This window comes from Ovis aries, chromosome 1 (assembly GCF_016772045.2).
Source record: "Ovis aries strain OAR_USU_Benz2616 breed Rambouillet chromosome 1, ARS-UI_Ramb_v3.0, whole genome shotgun sequence".
NCBI classification, from domain to species: Eukaryota; Metazoa; Chordata; class Mammalia; order Artiodactyla; family Bovidae; genus Ovis; species Ovis aries.
Genome location: NC_056054.1, coordinates 38,997,213 through 39,012,831, shown reverse-complemented (window position 1 = coordinate 39,012,831; position 15,619 = coordinate 38,997,213). Strand labels below are relative to the sequence as shown.

Below are 15,619 nucleotides of genomic sequence, written 5' to 3'. Positions count from 1 at the left end.
GCCCCACACAGAGAGGCAGCTGGCTTCTGTAACAGGAGCCAACCTTATTCCTGATTCCCTCTGAGCTTTCTACATTTATTTCCCTTTTGCTTCATTTTTAAGTGGATTTCATTTTGCTCCACAAAATGTATTTTCCAAAGTCCTCATGGGAGCAGTGTAACATAATAGTTTTATTGCTGAAGCAAAAGGTCCTTCCCTATCCCCACCCACTTACGGCATCCAGGCTCCTTTTTCTGGCCTCCTTGCAATCCTGGGATGATCTCTCAGGTCTGAGGTGGGTACAGGCTAAACGTCTAGGTTTTTGTTTCTTGTGGCTTTGAGCTGATAGGATTCCTTTCGAGGTTCAGGGTCATTTTGTCTACTTGGGTTTTCACAAATCTTCCTACTGTGCACAATTTCTAAATGCACTGAAACATGTTGAGATGTTTATCAGGATGGAAGAGAACTGAATTCCCAGGCCTCTGCGGTAAACCGTAGAAGGTAAGCAGCATGCCAGAATCTCCCTCATCATGACCTGTCTTCTAAATTCTTCTTTTCAGGGCAGTGTGCTTGAACAGTACAAAATATAACTCATTTTCAACAGTTACATGAGAGTATTTTCATCTAAATTAATATTTTCTCCTTCAAGACAAGCACCCTGGGAAGCAGCGCATGTATTCAAACAATGTTGACGCTGCACTAACATTTCTGGAACTCTTTTTTAGCAACTGTCTTTACAGTCAGTGGCACTTTTCTTTGAAAGTCTTCAGTCATGACAAATTTCATCCTTTGAGAATAGATGTGAACTTTGGAAAGAGATGAAAATTGGTTGGAGCCACGTCTAATGAATAAAGTGGGTGATCAAATCTTGTTATATCGTTTTAGGTGAAAAATGAGGCATGACTATAAAATAATGTGACTGGTTTCCCTAGGTGACCCATAAACCGACTGGCTGAAAAATAACTCCCATAGAGGAGTTTCAAAATGCTTTCAGCACTAGACGCATCACTGGAATAAGTGTACGGTTCCCAGAGTGGTGATTTGGCAGGGAACAATACTAATTTGGATCTATAAGTTCAAATACATTTGTAAAAAAAAAAAATAAGAAATCTGACTGCTTACACTTGAAAATGAAGAAGCTGTTCTGGAGAAACTGCTTATTTTTGACAGCCTGGTTGGCTTTGGACAAGGAGTCTGCTGAGAAAAGTAGGCTCATCTCCTACAGAAAGTCTTCATTGAACACACTATCCCCTCCTACACTCACTCCCACCCCAAGCTGGGGCAGGCGTCCCTGCCCGGTGTCCACAGCGATCTCTTTAAGTATCAGCTCTTATAAAATGCAATGGTGATCGTCTGTTTTTGTGTGAGTCTTCTTCCTGCAACTGGAGGCCCCCTGAGAATGAGGACCTTTGCGTATCAATAACGCTCAGACAGTATGCACAGAAGCACAGGACACTAACTCCTATTCTTGATGTGGACCCTTGGCCTTTTGTTTCTCGCATTCCCAGGGCTTTACCTGCCAAATATAAGTTCCGTGTGGCAACCAAAACTGAATATTCAGTCTGTGTAAAATCCACCTATACAAATTTATAGAGGCCTCAGGTACAGTACAGGGTTCCCTGGTGGCACAGTAGTAAAGAATCCACCTCCCAATGCAGTAGACGGAAGAGATGCAGGTTCAATCCCTGGGTTGGGAAGACCCCTTGGAGTAGGAAATGACAACCTATTCCAGTATTCTTGCCTGGGAAACCCCAGGGACGGAGGAGCCTGGTGGGCCACGGTCCGTAGGACTACAAAGCGTCCAACATGACTGAATGACCGAGTACACATCCAGAACAAGGAATAGTGCTGCTTGTGATGAAGGGGTAGGGGAGCAAGAGGGATTGATTGCTAATGCACAGGGCTTCTGTCAAGGTGATGGAAATGTTTTAAAATTAGATTGTGGTGATGGCTGCATAATGCTATAAATGGACTAAAAAAAAACACTGAGTCATATACTTTAAATGGATAAATTGTGTGGTGTGTGAACTATATCTCAATAAAGTTGCTTTATTTAAAAAGTCCTCCATAATGGGAATAATTTGTGCCTACGTTCCTTTCTAGGCCTGTTGTCAGAATAAATGATAGTCAAGGTCTTTTCAAATAATCTAGTTACCAATATAAAATTAAGTCTCTGTGTTCTCTCTGTAACTCTATCACTTGAAAATGACTGAGTGGTTTTCACTAAATTTGGAAAGCATGTTTAGGATAATGAGGACTGTGGGGTGTTCTCTAATATCAATTCTCCCTTTCATTTAGACTGACACCCCCAATATTTAGTCTAACACATAGCACTCAGCATAGCGTTGATATGTCAGAGATACAGGTTCAATTCCAAACCACTGCAATAAAGTGAATACTGCAGAAAAGCAAGTCATATAAGCTTTTTGGTTTCTCAGCGTATAAAAATGATATTTACATTATTCCGTGGTCTATTCAGTGTTCATTAGTATCATGTCTAAAAAAATGTATATACTTTAATTTCAAAGTACTTTATTGGTTAAAAAAATGCTAATCATCATCTGAGCCTTCAGCAAGTTATCATCTTTTTGCAATAGTAACTTCAAAAATCATTGATCATGTAACAAACACAATAATGATTAAAAAAATCCTGAAATATTGCAAGAATTACCAAAATTTGACACAGAGACATGAAATGAGCAAATGTTATAGGAAAAAAGCCATTGTAGGATTGCCAAAAATCTTCAATTTGCAAAAAATTTAGTATCTGAGAAGCACAATAAAGCAAAGTGCAACAGAATGAGGTATGCCTGTATTTCCCAGCATCCCTTGCAGCTAGAGGAGGCCTTAGCCTAAGTTTCAGCCAGTGGGACAAGAATGAAATTGATTACATGCAGTCTCTGAGAAAGGTGTGCCTTCCTTCACTTTTCTCCCCTTCCTGTTAGTTAAAATGACCATAGGGTGGTGGGCAACCATGTTGGACTACGTAGATAAGGGCAACTCACTAGGGGAGGCTGATCAACAGGAGAGAAGAAGCATGCACCTTCTGACACAATGGGGCCACCACACCAGCCCTGGACTCCCCACACCCAGTCTGTTACAAAGGGTCCTATTACTACGAACTTTTATTTTATTTAAGTAACTTATTCTCGAACTCTGCTATAGCAGCCAAAACCTACGTTTTAACTAATGTAAAATTTGGTGCTCTATACCAAAACAGAATCTAAATATGCAGCATTAGCTTAATTTTTATGGCCACGGCAAAAAGTTTTACCACTGCTATCTTGGAAGACAGACCATGGGCCAACCAAAGGTGGAGCTCTGGGCAGATGGTTAGGAGTTCAGAAGAGGAATGTTTGTTGGCTGCTTCTTGCCACAATACAGAGAGAAGCTCAGACAAAAACTAGCCAGTCTGCAAGCAGAAATGGAGATTATGATTCTGCCAAGGGAAGTTTTCTTTGGCTGTGGCTTGTACACCATGTTGCCCAAGCCTAGTAATTTGTGCACTGCAGAGCTGAGATGAAGACCATTTGTGTACCCAAGCTAAAACAGCTATCCATGAAGCAGGAGATGAAGCAGAAAAGGCTGTGGCCTCAAATCTTTCCTGGGATTCTCTGCCAGATGGTGGCAGCTAGCCTACCAGCAGATAACCCATTAAGGACACTGACTTCTTATCCAACCTAGCTTTTCCTGTCTTAAAGTGACCATCAGCACTGGAGAAATCAAGGGAGGGACAAAGCATAGCTAACATTTTAGGCTTCAAAATTCTATCTGACAGACATATAGATCAATGGAACAAAATACATATGGACACCTTATCTTTGACAAAGGAGGCAAGAATATACAATGGAGAGAATGTGATCAGCTCCTGAAAAACAAAATGGGATCTAATTAAAAATTGTGCAACTAAGCAGAGCTGAATGAGATGAAGACAAACAACTAATCTTATGTGCAGCTACCCCAAGCAATAAAACAGAACTAAATAGACATCCATGGAAGCATGAAAAGATGATTGAAGCAATGAGGCTCAGTGGCCTCAAAATCTTTGCCTGGGGATCCTCTCTACAGCCACCAGTGTGGTGCAAATAGAACTACCTGACCCCAGCAGCATAACCAGAATTAAGAGACACATGTACTGAATCAGTTCTGATGAGATGGATGAAACTGGAGCCGAAAGTCCAATACAGTGCAAAAAATTCTATCTAGATGAGCACTTTCACTGTGGTTATCAGTGTTGGGAAAACAAATGACTTTTCAAAAAGATAACTGGGGTTTTAAAACAATGGGGAAGCAATATTATAATTTTGTGATAACGTGATATCACAAACAGACATTTGTGATAATGTCTGTTTAGGTGTGGTGCTGAGTCAATTTTCCCTGGTTTCCAGAAATCCTCTCCCAGGGAGGGGATTTATGACAGTTGAGAAGACTCTGCTTTTATGCAGACAGAGGAGTTCAGAAAAATGTCTATTCGCAAATGGCTTCAGTTCAAAATAGCTTTTATGCCACAGTGACATATTTTGGGCCCTTTTAGACTTTAGAAGAGCTTGCAGAGGAATGATCTGAGTGGGCTACACCTCTAAGAAAGTTAAACAGGTAAATTGCAATGGTCTATTCATTCTTCCTTAAATTTCCCTGAACTTGATGCAGACATACCTAGTCATTCTGTGGCCCTTGGAGCTGTGCTCAAAGTTGGAAATCACCTTTTAAAAATGACTACTGAGTGTGCCAAGTAATTGAGGGCTTATTTTCATTTTTAGTTGGGAGAATTTTGAGAAGACTTTTCTTATCTGGCATCCTCAAAGGGAATAGACCACTGAGGGCTAACCCTAGGGGCTTGTTTGGAAAGGGTGAAAAGGGGGTGCCTTGCCTTGGGGGTTTGTTGTTTTTATAACTTCAACTGTTGGAAATCCCCCTTCCCAATGCTTCTCCCAATCACCACTCACATGAATCCCTGAGACACAAGGTAGAAAAGGTGGAAGAAGCCCTGAGTAAACACAGTGAGGACTGCCAATCAAATCAGGCCAATGAAGATTTAGCCATGAGTCTGAAACACTTTGAACATTATGTTTTCATATTGGGAACAGTGTCTTTCTTCTTTCCTCTTTATGACTGACCCAACGTGTTTCTGAAAAGAAGAAATGCAATAGGTAGGTGGTGGTACAGAAAGATTTGGTTGACTTGCCCAACCTGTTAGAAATGGTAGAGTTGGAACCTGGTCACTGGTCTTCTGATATTTCATCCAGTTGATCTTTTCCATAAATAAATATATCCCAAAGCAAGTAGTTTCATGGATAGTTATAATATCCTGGTTAAAAGTTTGGGAAAACTGGATTGGGTAATGTTAAGTAGGATTTTCAGAGCTTTTAAAACACAAATGAGTCATGTGAGTTTGCAAGAAGACCTGAGAAGAATTTGGGGAAATACTAATTTCCACTACCCTGGGGCTGATAGACTTATCCATATGTTACAAGAATTTTCCCAGAATTAAATTTGGCTGTTTCCAAACTTAAATCTGAGAAAATGGCATGCAGGGAAGGTGAGATCCATTTTTCCTATAGATTCTACTACACGCCTTATTTTGGTAACTGATACATGAGTTTGTTTTTGATGTTGAATGTGATTGATTCCACCCATGAAGCACTTTCCTCCCAGGTATGATTTGCAGGTAAGGATTTTAATGCTGAATAAATATTAGTCTCTTATTCTGAACTCTAATATGCCTACAAACATCTGTGTTGCTAAAAAGTAAGTTGAAATGGTCACTACATGTGTGAGTCCAATGGGCTTAATCAGCACGGTAAGGAGACGTTTGGAGGTCAAACCAATCAGTGTGAGGATCACAAACACTGGTGAGGAGCTCAAGATGAACTTGTGGTTAATCTGAAGGGTCTCCTGGGATAAAGCAGAAACCAAGACAAGCCCCATCTTCATTCACTTGGGGTTTACAGTCAAAAAGGTTTGTGCTGGAAGCCAGGTGGGTTACAGACAACCGCTATAAGATGCAGTCAGTGTTATGATGGGGGTGAGCAAAACAGGCTATGAGAGCAGAAAAGAAGTGCACTTGATTCAGGGATTAGGAGCAAGGAAGTGTCACCTAAACCCAGGTCTAAGGTTGAAGAGGAGAGAAGAATGTTCCAGGTGGAACCAGATGTGAGAGAGTAAAGTGTGTTGAGGACGTAGGTTAGAGACAACCCCACCCTCCAACTCTTGTTGTTTCACACTCTACAGCAAACAAACACACTAAAACACACCTCATGTTTTATATTTTACAAGGCACTTCTGCATGTATTGCTTTATTTTCTCACTGCAACAAACTTTTCAGATGTCCCTGGCCCATGCCACACAGTCAGGAAAAGAGACAAGGAACTGTCCCCTCTGTTCCTGGGATGCAAGTGATGTTACAGTAGGAAACACGGATACTCCAGAACTGTCTTCCAAATGCTAGATTCCCACTGGGAATGGTTGAGGACACTGTCTGTCTGGCTAAAGTTTTGAGCATTTGGAAGGCACCCCAAATTCCCTCCTCTCTCACTTGGGCTAAACTGTTGTCACGTGTACCCTATTGGGATCTAAGAAGGCACCCCTCTGGTTTGGTTGGGGTCATTAACTGTAGAGGAAGGGAGGAGACAAAACAGATCTACGGCCGGGGCGGGGTGGGGGGGTGGAGGTTAATATCTGCATCAGATTGGGTATGATTAACTCAGTGTCCCCATTTTAGCAGAACATTCATCACAGGAAGTCCTGCCCTCAAGCTCATCTTGAGGTTTCCCTATAGGTGTCATTCAGTTTCCAGGTGAGAGAGGGCTACCAGGTACTTTTAAATACGTTGCTTCATTTAATTGTCACAAGAGCCTCTCTGCATATGTATTGTCATTTCCAGTTTTCACAAACAAGGTGGGCAAAGGATCAGAAATTGAATAATTTGCCCAAGGGAACCGTCCCCAACTCCTATGATATTTATTCTGCCTAGAATTGCTCTCCTGACAAATGCACCTTAGAAACTTCAACTCATCCTTTAACCCTCAAATCCACTACCACGCCTTTGTGAAGACTTTCTCACTGTACCTTCCAATCTCAAGTACAGCCTGCCATGCTCTTGCCCCTTCAGCACAACTCCCTCACAACACCAAACATACCGTGGTGGTGTTTTAGTCTCTCAGTTGTGTCTGATTCCTGTGACCCCATGGACCGTAGCCCGCCAGGCTGCTCAGTCCATGGGATTTCCCAGGCAAGAATACTGGAGTGGGGTTCCCACATCCTACTCCAGGGGATCTTCCCAACTCAGGGATCAAACCCTAGACTCCTGCATTGCCAGTGGATTCCTTACCTCTGAGCCACCAGGGAAGCCTAGTTTGTCTGTTTATTCCTGTCCACTTGCACTTCTACACTATTTCCTGAGGTCAGGAATATATTATATCCCAAGTACTTATAGCACAAGGACTGATAAGAGAAGTAAGCACATAATAGATGTTTAATGATAATAACTGTATTGGCAATAAACTATGGCTTTAAGTTATGCTTGAAATATTCTCCATACACTTCACAATTTATAATTTCAGGCACTAGAACAAAGACTCATTGGAAGTTGCATTGTCCTAGTTACAAAGGAGTGTCACATGTAAACAGATAATTTCATCTATTCTAGAAGTATCTATGGGGAAAGATTAAGAGGGGAGAGTGGCAGAGAGAGGCTGCTGGGGAAAGTTTTCTGAAGACGCTATCTGAATTGCACCAGAGGAAAAACAGTAACATACTTAAATCCCTGGTGAGGAAAGACAGGAAGAAAAAAATCAGAGGGCAGTGAGTTGAGACCAGAAACCCAGAGAATAGTATAGGATACAGGTAGGGTAAGCAGTCCATGTAGGAACTCTTAAAAAGTGTGAGTAGAATCAGGAGAGAGTGATCAAGACAAGGGAGTAAGAACTTTAAGAGAGTATGACATCAGCAATGCCAGATTAAACAGGAAGGTCACCTAAGATAAGGCCTAAACAGTGTTGAATAGATTTAGTAACCAGAAAGTCTTCAGTAGGCTTGGCAAGAGCAATGTCAGTGAATTGGTGAAAGAAACAGAAGCCAGACTGCAGTGAGATGGTAAGTGAACGGGAGGGGAGGAATCTGCGATGGTGAATGTAGACAACTTTTACAAAGACTGACTAAAAGGGGTGGGGGGAGCAATAGGGCAGTAGCAAAAGGGTGATGAGGATTTTTATACATACTAAAATAAAAAACTTGACTTTTTCGTCTTAACTAATTCTTTCCCTTCCATCCCACACTACTCTCAGATGGACAGTTTTCAAATAGGACCCATTAAATTCCCACTATGCTGTAAGTTTCTTAAGAAAAAGCCTTGTTGCTGAATCACCTTTTTCTTCCACACATTTCTCTGTACATAATATAGATTCAGTATATTTCCTGAAGAAGTGAATGAAATGCAAGTTCAACACAAGTGATGACAGGGAAATGAATGTGAGCTGCTCTAGGATACAGCTTTTGTTCATTCTTCGTTCTTCTTTCCAGGGAATTTGAGGTTGCCTGAAAACTCAGGACCACAAAGAAAACAGATCCAGACAATCATCTCTCTCTGATGCTGATAAATTATTTGACCCAGAGAGGCAAATGTACATTGTTCCCAGTTTAGATTTGACAGACCACTGAAAAAATAGATCCTCAGACTCCAGGGTCTCTTCATACCCAGAAACTGTTCAAGTTCTTGGAATCAGCAGGTCTGTACTGGATTCTAAGCGCTGCCATTAGCCGCTAAACCTGCCTAAGATTCAGTTTTCTCATTGGCATCTTCAAGATGCCCATAATAGCATCTACCTCACTGGGCTGTGTGTGTGTGCGTTAGTCGCTCAGTCCTGTCCAACTCTGTGTGACTCCCAGGCTCCTCTGTCCATGGAATTCGCCAAGCAAGAATACCGGTCAGCCATTCCTTTTTTCAGGGCATCTTCTCCACCCAGGGATGGAACCCTTGTCTTCTGCGTTGGCAGGCGGATTCTTTCGGAGCCTCCAAGGAAGCCCACGTCCTAGGGCTAGAGGAGGATGGATGCCATACCACAAGTGAAATGCTTTTCACAGGGCTTGGCAAAATGGCCCTCAATATATTAATAAGAGAAAAAAAAATACTGCTAAAATGAATAAAAATATTACTAAAGGGAATGAGTTCCAGAAGAGGGGAGGATAGCCAAATCTTATGTTAATTATAGAAAGGAAACTTAAAAAAAAAAAAACTCGTTAGAAAACTTTTTTATAAGAGTGAGGAAACAATCTGCCTCAGTTGTGGTTTATAAATCCACATTTTCGCAGAAGTACCAGGTTTACTGAAGAATCTAGTTCAAAATCTCACGTTAGTGGACCTGCCCATTCTTAGTTGGTTAACGTTCCTTTGCTTGCGGACGGAACCAAGGTGTTGCGTTAACTTCCTGGCCTGCCACGACTGCTTACATATGAGCGAGCTTGAGTAGGTAGGTTCTGTGCTAATGAAAATTCAGCTCCAGCAACCTCGGTGGAACAGATCCAGAAGCAACACGGGGCAAAGACTAGCCTTTTCAAAAGCCTGAGCCCCAGCAACCAGGCGGCGCCAGGGCAGAGGGCAGAAGCTCTGTCCCAGCAAACTAGGGGATGGGGGGCGAGCCCTGGCGCGCCGTACCACCAGAGGGGAGGGTGCCCAAAGCCTGCGGCTCGCAGCCAGCGGGCAGCGCCAGTCCCAGACGGGAACAGCCGGCAACCGAGCGGGATGCAAGGAGGGTTCTGAGCAAGGCGGCGGCCTCTAACCTTTCAGGGTTAAGGTGACTGCACTCGGCTCGGTAACTGTATCTTCACAGGCAGAAAAGGTTAATGTAAATGTCAGAGGCCCGGACGACGGCGGGGGTAGGGGAAGAGCGGAGAGGAGAGAGAAGGGTGGGGCAGGAGGCTGAAGGCCGGGCCTCCCAAGGTCAAGCCCTGCTCCCCGCCTCGCGCCTCCCCGCCCTGCCAGGGCGGGGTGGGAGTGGGCGCGGGATGGGAGGAGCGGTCAGACGAGCAGTTCTGCTGCTCCCCTTGGCCACTCTCCCGCCCGGGGCGACCCACGCCGGGCCTCAGGCTAGGAAGAGAGAGCGCCGAGGAGCTGGGGGTGGAGACTCGGCGGCCGCGCGCGCGGAAGTGGCCTCGCGGGAGCGCGCGCGGCAGGAGGCGGACGGGCAACTGGGGCGACGGAGGAGCTGGCACGTCCCTTACCCCGTTGGCGGCGGCGATGCGGACGATGAGCTGGATGGCCTCCTTCATGTAGAACCTGCCGTCCCCGCCCACCACCAGGGTGGCCTCCTGCCGCTGCGCCGGCTCCACGGTGGAGATGATACTCTGGATGAAATTCTCGGCATAGTTGGAGCTGCTCTGAAACACCTTCACCCGCTTCCGCAGCCCGCTCGTGCCCGGCTTCTGGTCTTGGTACGCCTTGGTCTTAACGGTCACGATCTTCACCATGGTGGCGACTTGCTTCCTGGGGCCAAGCGGACTCTGCCAAGCGAGAGGCGGCCGGAGCTGTGGCTGCAGCTGCTCTAGGATGAGAGCGCGGACGGGGTCGGGGCCACACCGGTTGTGCTCGTCCCTCCTCCTTAAAGGGACAGGGGACGGGCACTCCGCGGCCAGCCCACCTCCTTGAAGGTCCTAGAGGGAGGGGAATGGGGAGCGCCCACCCCCAGCCTCCTGTGAGATGGGTGGAGCCTCTCTGATTTACCCTCTCTTGTCGACCAATCCACAGTAAAATGAAATCCACAACTCCTCCCCTAGGTGGAAGAGCAGAAGTTGAGTAGGGACTGGGTCACAGGGCAAGGACTTAAGGCAAAGTGGGAAAAATACAGAGCTGGGACAGGCGGACTTTGAAGACTTGGGAAGGTTCCACTTAGGATTTTCCCACTTTTTGATGGTGTGAAAGCAATAAGTAGAATACTTATTGCTTCTAATGCCGTACCTCCAATTTTGATCTTTTACCGGGCCAGCAATATGCAGTAGGTACTCTCTGTGCTCTGGTGATGTTGAGCTGTGCAAACCCAGCTGAGCGAACCCAGCTCCAGCTCCCAGTCAGCCACCTGATCAGGAGGGTGAACAAGCAGTACACGTAGAACCCTTCGGTACCCATACAACCATTCTGTTTTTCACTTACTGTACAATATTAAACAACATGAGACATTCATGTAATGAACCGGCTTTCTGTTAGACGAATTTGTCCACCTTCAGGCTAAAGTATTTTGAGCACGTTTAAGGTAAGCTAGGCTAAACTACAGTGTTTGATGGATTAGGTGTACTAAATGCATTTTCCCCTCATGATCATATTTTTCAACTTCCAGTGGGTTTATCAGGAGGTAACCCCGTTGTGAGTGGAGGAAGATCTCTACAACATTTCCTGTGGTTAAGCTGGAGTATCATGCATAAATAACTTTCTGGAAGCATATTCTGAGCAACAGAAGTGTCAGCCATAACTAGATTTTGACTTCTTAATCTTTCTATTCTCTCTAAACATTAGGGTATTTGTGATATCCCCCTGCCAATGCAGGAGACGCAGGAGAGGAGGGTTTGATCCCTAGGTGGGGAAGATTCTCTGGAGGAGAAAATTGCAACCTGCTCCAGTATTCTTGCCTGGAGAATCCCATGGACAGAGGAGCCTGGCAGGCTACAGTCCATGAGGTCACAAAGAGTCGGGCATGACTGAGTGACTGAACACCCCTGCATGTTAGAAAAAGGAGTCAACTCCAAAGGTCTAATTCAACTGACTGCTTTCCACCTGTTTACTGGTGGGCCACACACTACTTCTGCTGGTTAGGGTGGCTACAATAATAGGTAATATTTATTGAATATAATGTTTCTAAAGTATAGGTTTTATTATTTTCACAATTTTATACTCAAAAAGCTGAGATTTAAAAAGTAAAATGACTAGTCAAGACCATAGAGATAAGTACATGGAGGAGGCCAACACAGGTGGGTGTGGCTCCCAAACCAGAGCTCTTACAGTGATTTGCCTGCATGTCACCAGGGAGAACTAGGAAATGTACAAGAAGGCTTGAGAAATGTATGTACAAACACAAAGTGATGTTGGTGTATTATTACCACCAAAATACATCAGTTATTCACATAGTAGAAAATTAGTGAAGAGATCAAGAACTGAGGTGGCCATAAAGGGTTGGAGGATACAGAGTCAGTGAGAGTCTCGATTGTTAAGTAGGAAATATCAGTCTTTCTTTTACGCTCAGCATCTCCCTTGATTTAGTGAGAGTGACTGTCTCCTCTGCTTGAGAAATGTGTCATTTACAAGATGTGTTAACTGGGGAAAGTTCAGTATCTGTGGGCATCTGCTTCTTTACTATAAAACAGAGACAAACCCTATCTTAGAATTTCTACAAGAATTAATGGGGTTTTGTATGTCAGTAGTTCTCAATCATGGATACACAGTAGACTCACCTGAGACACTTTAGAAACTACCCATGTTCTGGTCCAAATCATAATTGGACCAGATTCGGTCATGATCAACTGGTGTAAGTAAATCAGGTGGCATGGTGCCTGAAACACAGAGGCCCAAACATATAGGTAAAAAAATATTAACTTCCTTTCCACAGTTCTAAAACCAAAGCTTATTGTTAACCTGTGAAATTGATTATACTCATGGCCATTTAATGGTTAATTGGTATAGCTTGATCCAGGAGGGAGGCTGAATGATGCAAATAGTTACTGACTCTCAGCAATCAAGTGTTCATATACAGGTTGATATAGGATATAGATATGGGTTTTAATGCAGTCACTACAGATAAGTTTCAGGGGTAAATAACATGTGAAAACTAAATTCCGGACAACTGATATTGATTTCTAATATCTACACAGAAGTTCACAAAGCTTACAGAGTTGTTGTTCAGTAGCTAAATCATGTCCAACTCTCTGCAACCCCGTAACCGCAGCACACCAGGCTTCCCTGCCCTTCACTGTCTCCTGGAGTTTGCTCACACTCATGTCCATTGAGTTGGTGATGTCATCCAACCATCTCATCCTCTGTCTCCCCCTTATCCTCTCCCTCAACCTTTTCTAGCATTAGGGTGTTTTCCAATGAGTTGGCTTTTCGCATCAGGTGGCCAGAATATTGGAGCTTCAACTTCAGCATCAGTGCATCATTCAGTGTAATATCATCTTGTGAATTAAGTAGTATAATCAACCCCATTTTATAGGCTAGTGCATTGAGAATAGAATGGTTGGCTGTAATCAAGTTTACTTGATCCCACAAAATTAAAATATAAAAGAGAATCACTGAGTCTTAGAAATACCTACTTCTCAGAGTTGTATGGATTAACTGACATACTGAATATAGAGCTGTTTGCACTGTACTACTACCTGCTCAATAAGTGGTCACTCATTATTATAAAACAGTGAACTCAACTTCACATCACATGCTCTTTCTCTATTCTTCCTTATCTTTGGAATTAGGATGGAGATTTTCATTTACGAGGAATTGTCCCATACTTCTCTCACCTCACAAGATGTGATAATTTAATAATTGGCTTTAGCTACATAACAAATCACTCTTGAATGTAGATGGTTACCATTTATTATTATTATTATTGCCTGTGAATTTATGAGTTAACTGGCTGGGTCTGCTGACCTGGGCAAGACTCTGCTGTCCTTGACTGTGCTCCTGTGGCACAGTCTCCAATCTCTGTGCCTCCTGGTAATCTCACCTTGATGTAATCCCCTTACGTTACTTTTCTTACTGTGTAACACATCACCACAGAAGCAGTGACTCAAAACAATGCCCACTTATTATCACAGTTCTATAGGTCAGATGTCTGGGTGGGTTTTGCTGGACTGAATGTTCACAGGCCATAAAAAACAAGGCTGAAATCAGAATATTGGTGAGGCTGGGCTCTTATCTGGAGGTTCTGGGAAGAATCTGCTTCCAAGTTCATTCATGTTGTTGACAGGACCCATTTCCTTGGAGTTGTAACTCAGAGGTCCTTGTTTCTTTGCTGGCTGTGAGCCAGGCTCTGCTCTCTATTACTAGAGGCTGCCTACAGTGAGTGAGTCCTCCTCATGGCTGCATTCTCTGCCTCCTTCTTCCACCAAAAGCCAGAGAAAATGCCTGCTTTGTAAAGGGCTTGTATAATTAGATCAGATATACCTGGATAATCTCCCTTTTCCATGTAACAACAATTGTGGAAGTTATATCCCATCATATGCACATGTTCTGCACTCAGAAATTGACCTACAGACATTTCCAAGTTGTAGTATTGACAAAAGCAGCGGAATGATTCTTATTCCCTCCTGGGTGACAACTGGAGAAGGAAAGGAAGCCACTAGACCTGCACTGCCCACCCAAACAGAAATGAGAATCCTCGGCAGTGTGGACCAGAGGCCAAGAGTTAGACAGGATGATCGTGTGCCTCCAGAGACACTGGGTATCAGATGCCAGGTACTCTTCTTCCCTTATGTTTGGCACTATATAAGCTAACTGTACCTAGTGACAGTCCCAGATGGATTATCTCAGGCAAATGAAATACAAATCAAGATGAATTCTAGAAAAAGAAATATTTCCTGAACATCTAACTTTGGACTGAGATTTGTGTCTGCTCAAATAAATCTGATACATATATACAATGGAATATCACTCAGCCAATAAAAGGAATGAAATAGTACCAATTGCAGAGATATGGATGGGCCTAGAGACTGTCATACAGAGTGAAGTAAGAAAGAGAAAAGCAAATATCACATAATATTGCTTATGTGTGGAATCTAGAAAAATGATACAGATGAACTTATTTGCTTGCAAATCAGAAATAGAGTCACAGACGTACAGAACAAACATAATTACCAAGTGGGAGGGGGGGTGGGATGAGTTGAGAGATTGGGATTGACATATATGCACTGCTGCTGTTGCTGCTGCTGCTAAGTCGCATCAGTCGTGCCCAACTCTGTGCGACCCCATAGACGGCAGCCCACCAGGCTCCCCCATCCCTGGGATTCTCCAGGCAAGAACACTGGAGTGGGTTGCCATTTCCTTCTCCAATGCATGAAAGTGAAAAGTGAAAGTGAAGTCGCTCAGTGTGTCCGACTCCCATGGACTGCAGTGCACCAGGCTCCTCCATCCATGGGATTTTCCAGGCAAGAGTACTGGAGTGGGGTGCAATTGCCTTCTCCCCATATATGCACTATTATGTATGAAATAGATAGCTAATGAGAACCTACTGTATGGCATAGGGAACTCTACTCAATGTTCTATGGTTACCTAAATGGGAAGGAAATCTAAAAAGAGTGGATATATGTTCCCTCATAGCTCAGTTGGTAAAGAATCCGCCTGCAATGCAGCAGAGCCTGTTCAATTCCTGGGTTGGGAAGATCCCCTGGAGAAGAAAATGACAACCCACTGCAGTATTCTTGCCTGGAGAATCCCATGGACAGAGGAGCCTGGCAGGCTACAGTCCATGGGGTCGCAAGAGTCAGACACGACTTAGTGACTAAAGAGAGAAAGATAATTGATTTACTCTGCTGTACAGCAGAAACTAACACAACATTGTAAAACAACTACACTCCAATAAAAATTAACTAGAAAATAAACTGATTAAACTACAATTTATCCATTAAAAATTGTATATATAATATTATCCTACTTGAGTGATTTCTTTCT

At 43.6% G+C, this 15,619-nt stretch overlaps 1 protein-coding gene across 1 annotated transcript in view; it reads right to left on the bottom strand.

Moving 5' to 3' along the window:
- The window catches only part of PGM1 (phosphoglucomutase 1), a 68,467-nt gene extending 57,948 nt beyond the window's left edge, over positions 1-10,519 (bottom strand). Inside the window, exon 1 of the mRNA XM_004002041.6 lies at positions 10,198-10,519. Coding sequence (XP_004002090.1) covers positions 10,198-10,443 — 246 coding nt within the window. The 5' untranslated portion in view covers positions 10,444-10,519. The remainder of the gene's footprint in view (positions 1-10,197) is intronic.
- Between the last annotated feature and the right edge of the window lie 5,100 nt (positions 10,520-15,619).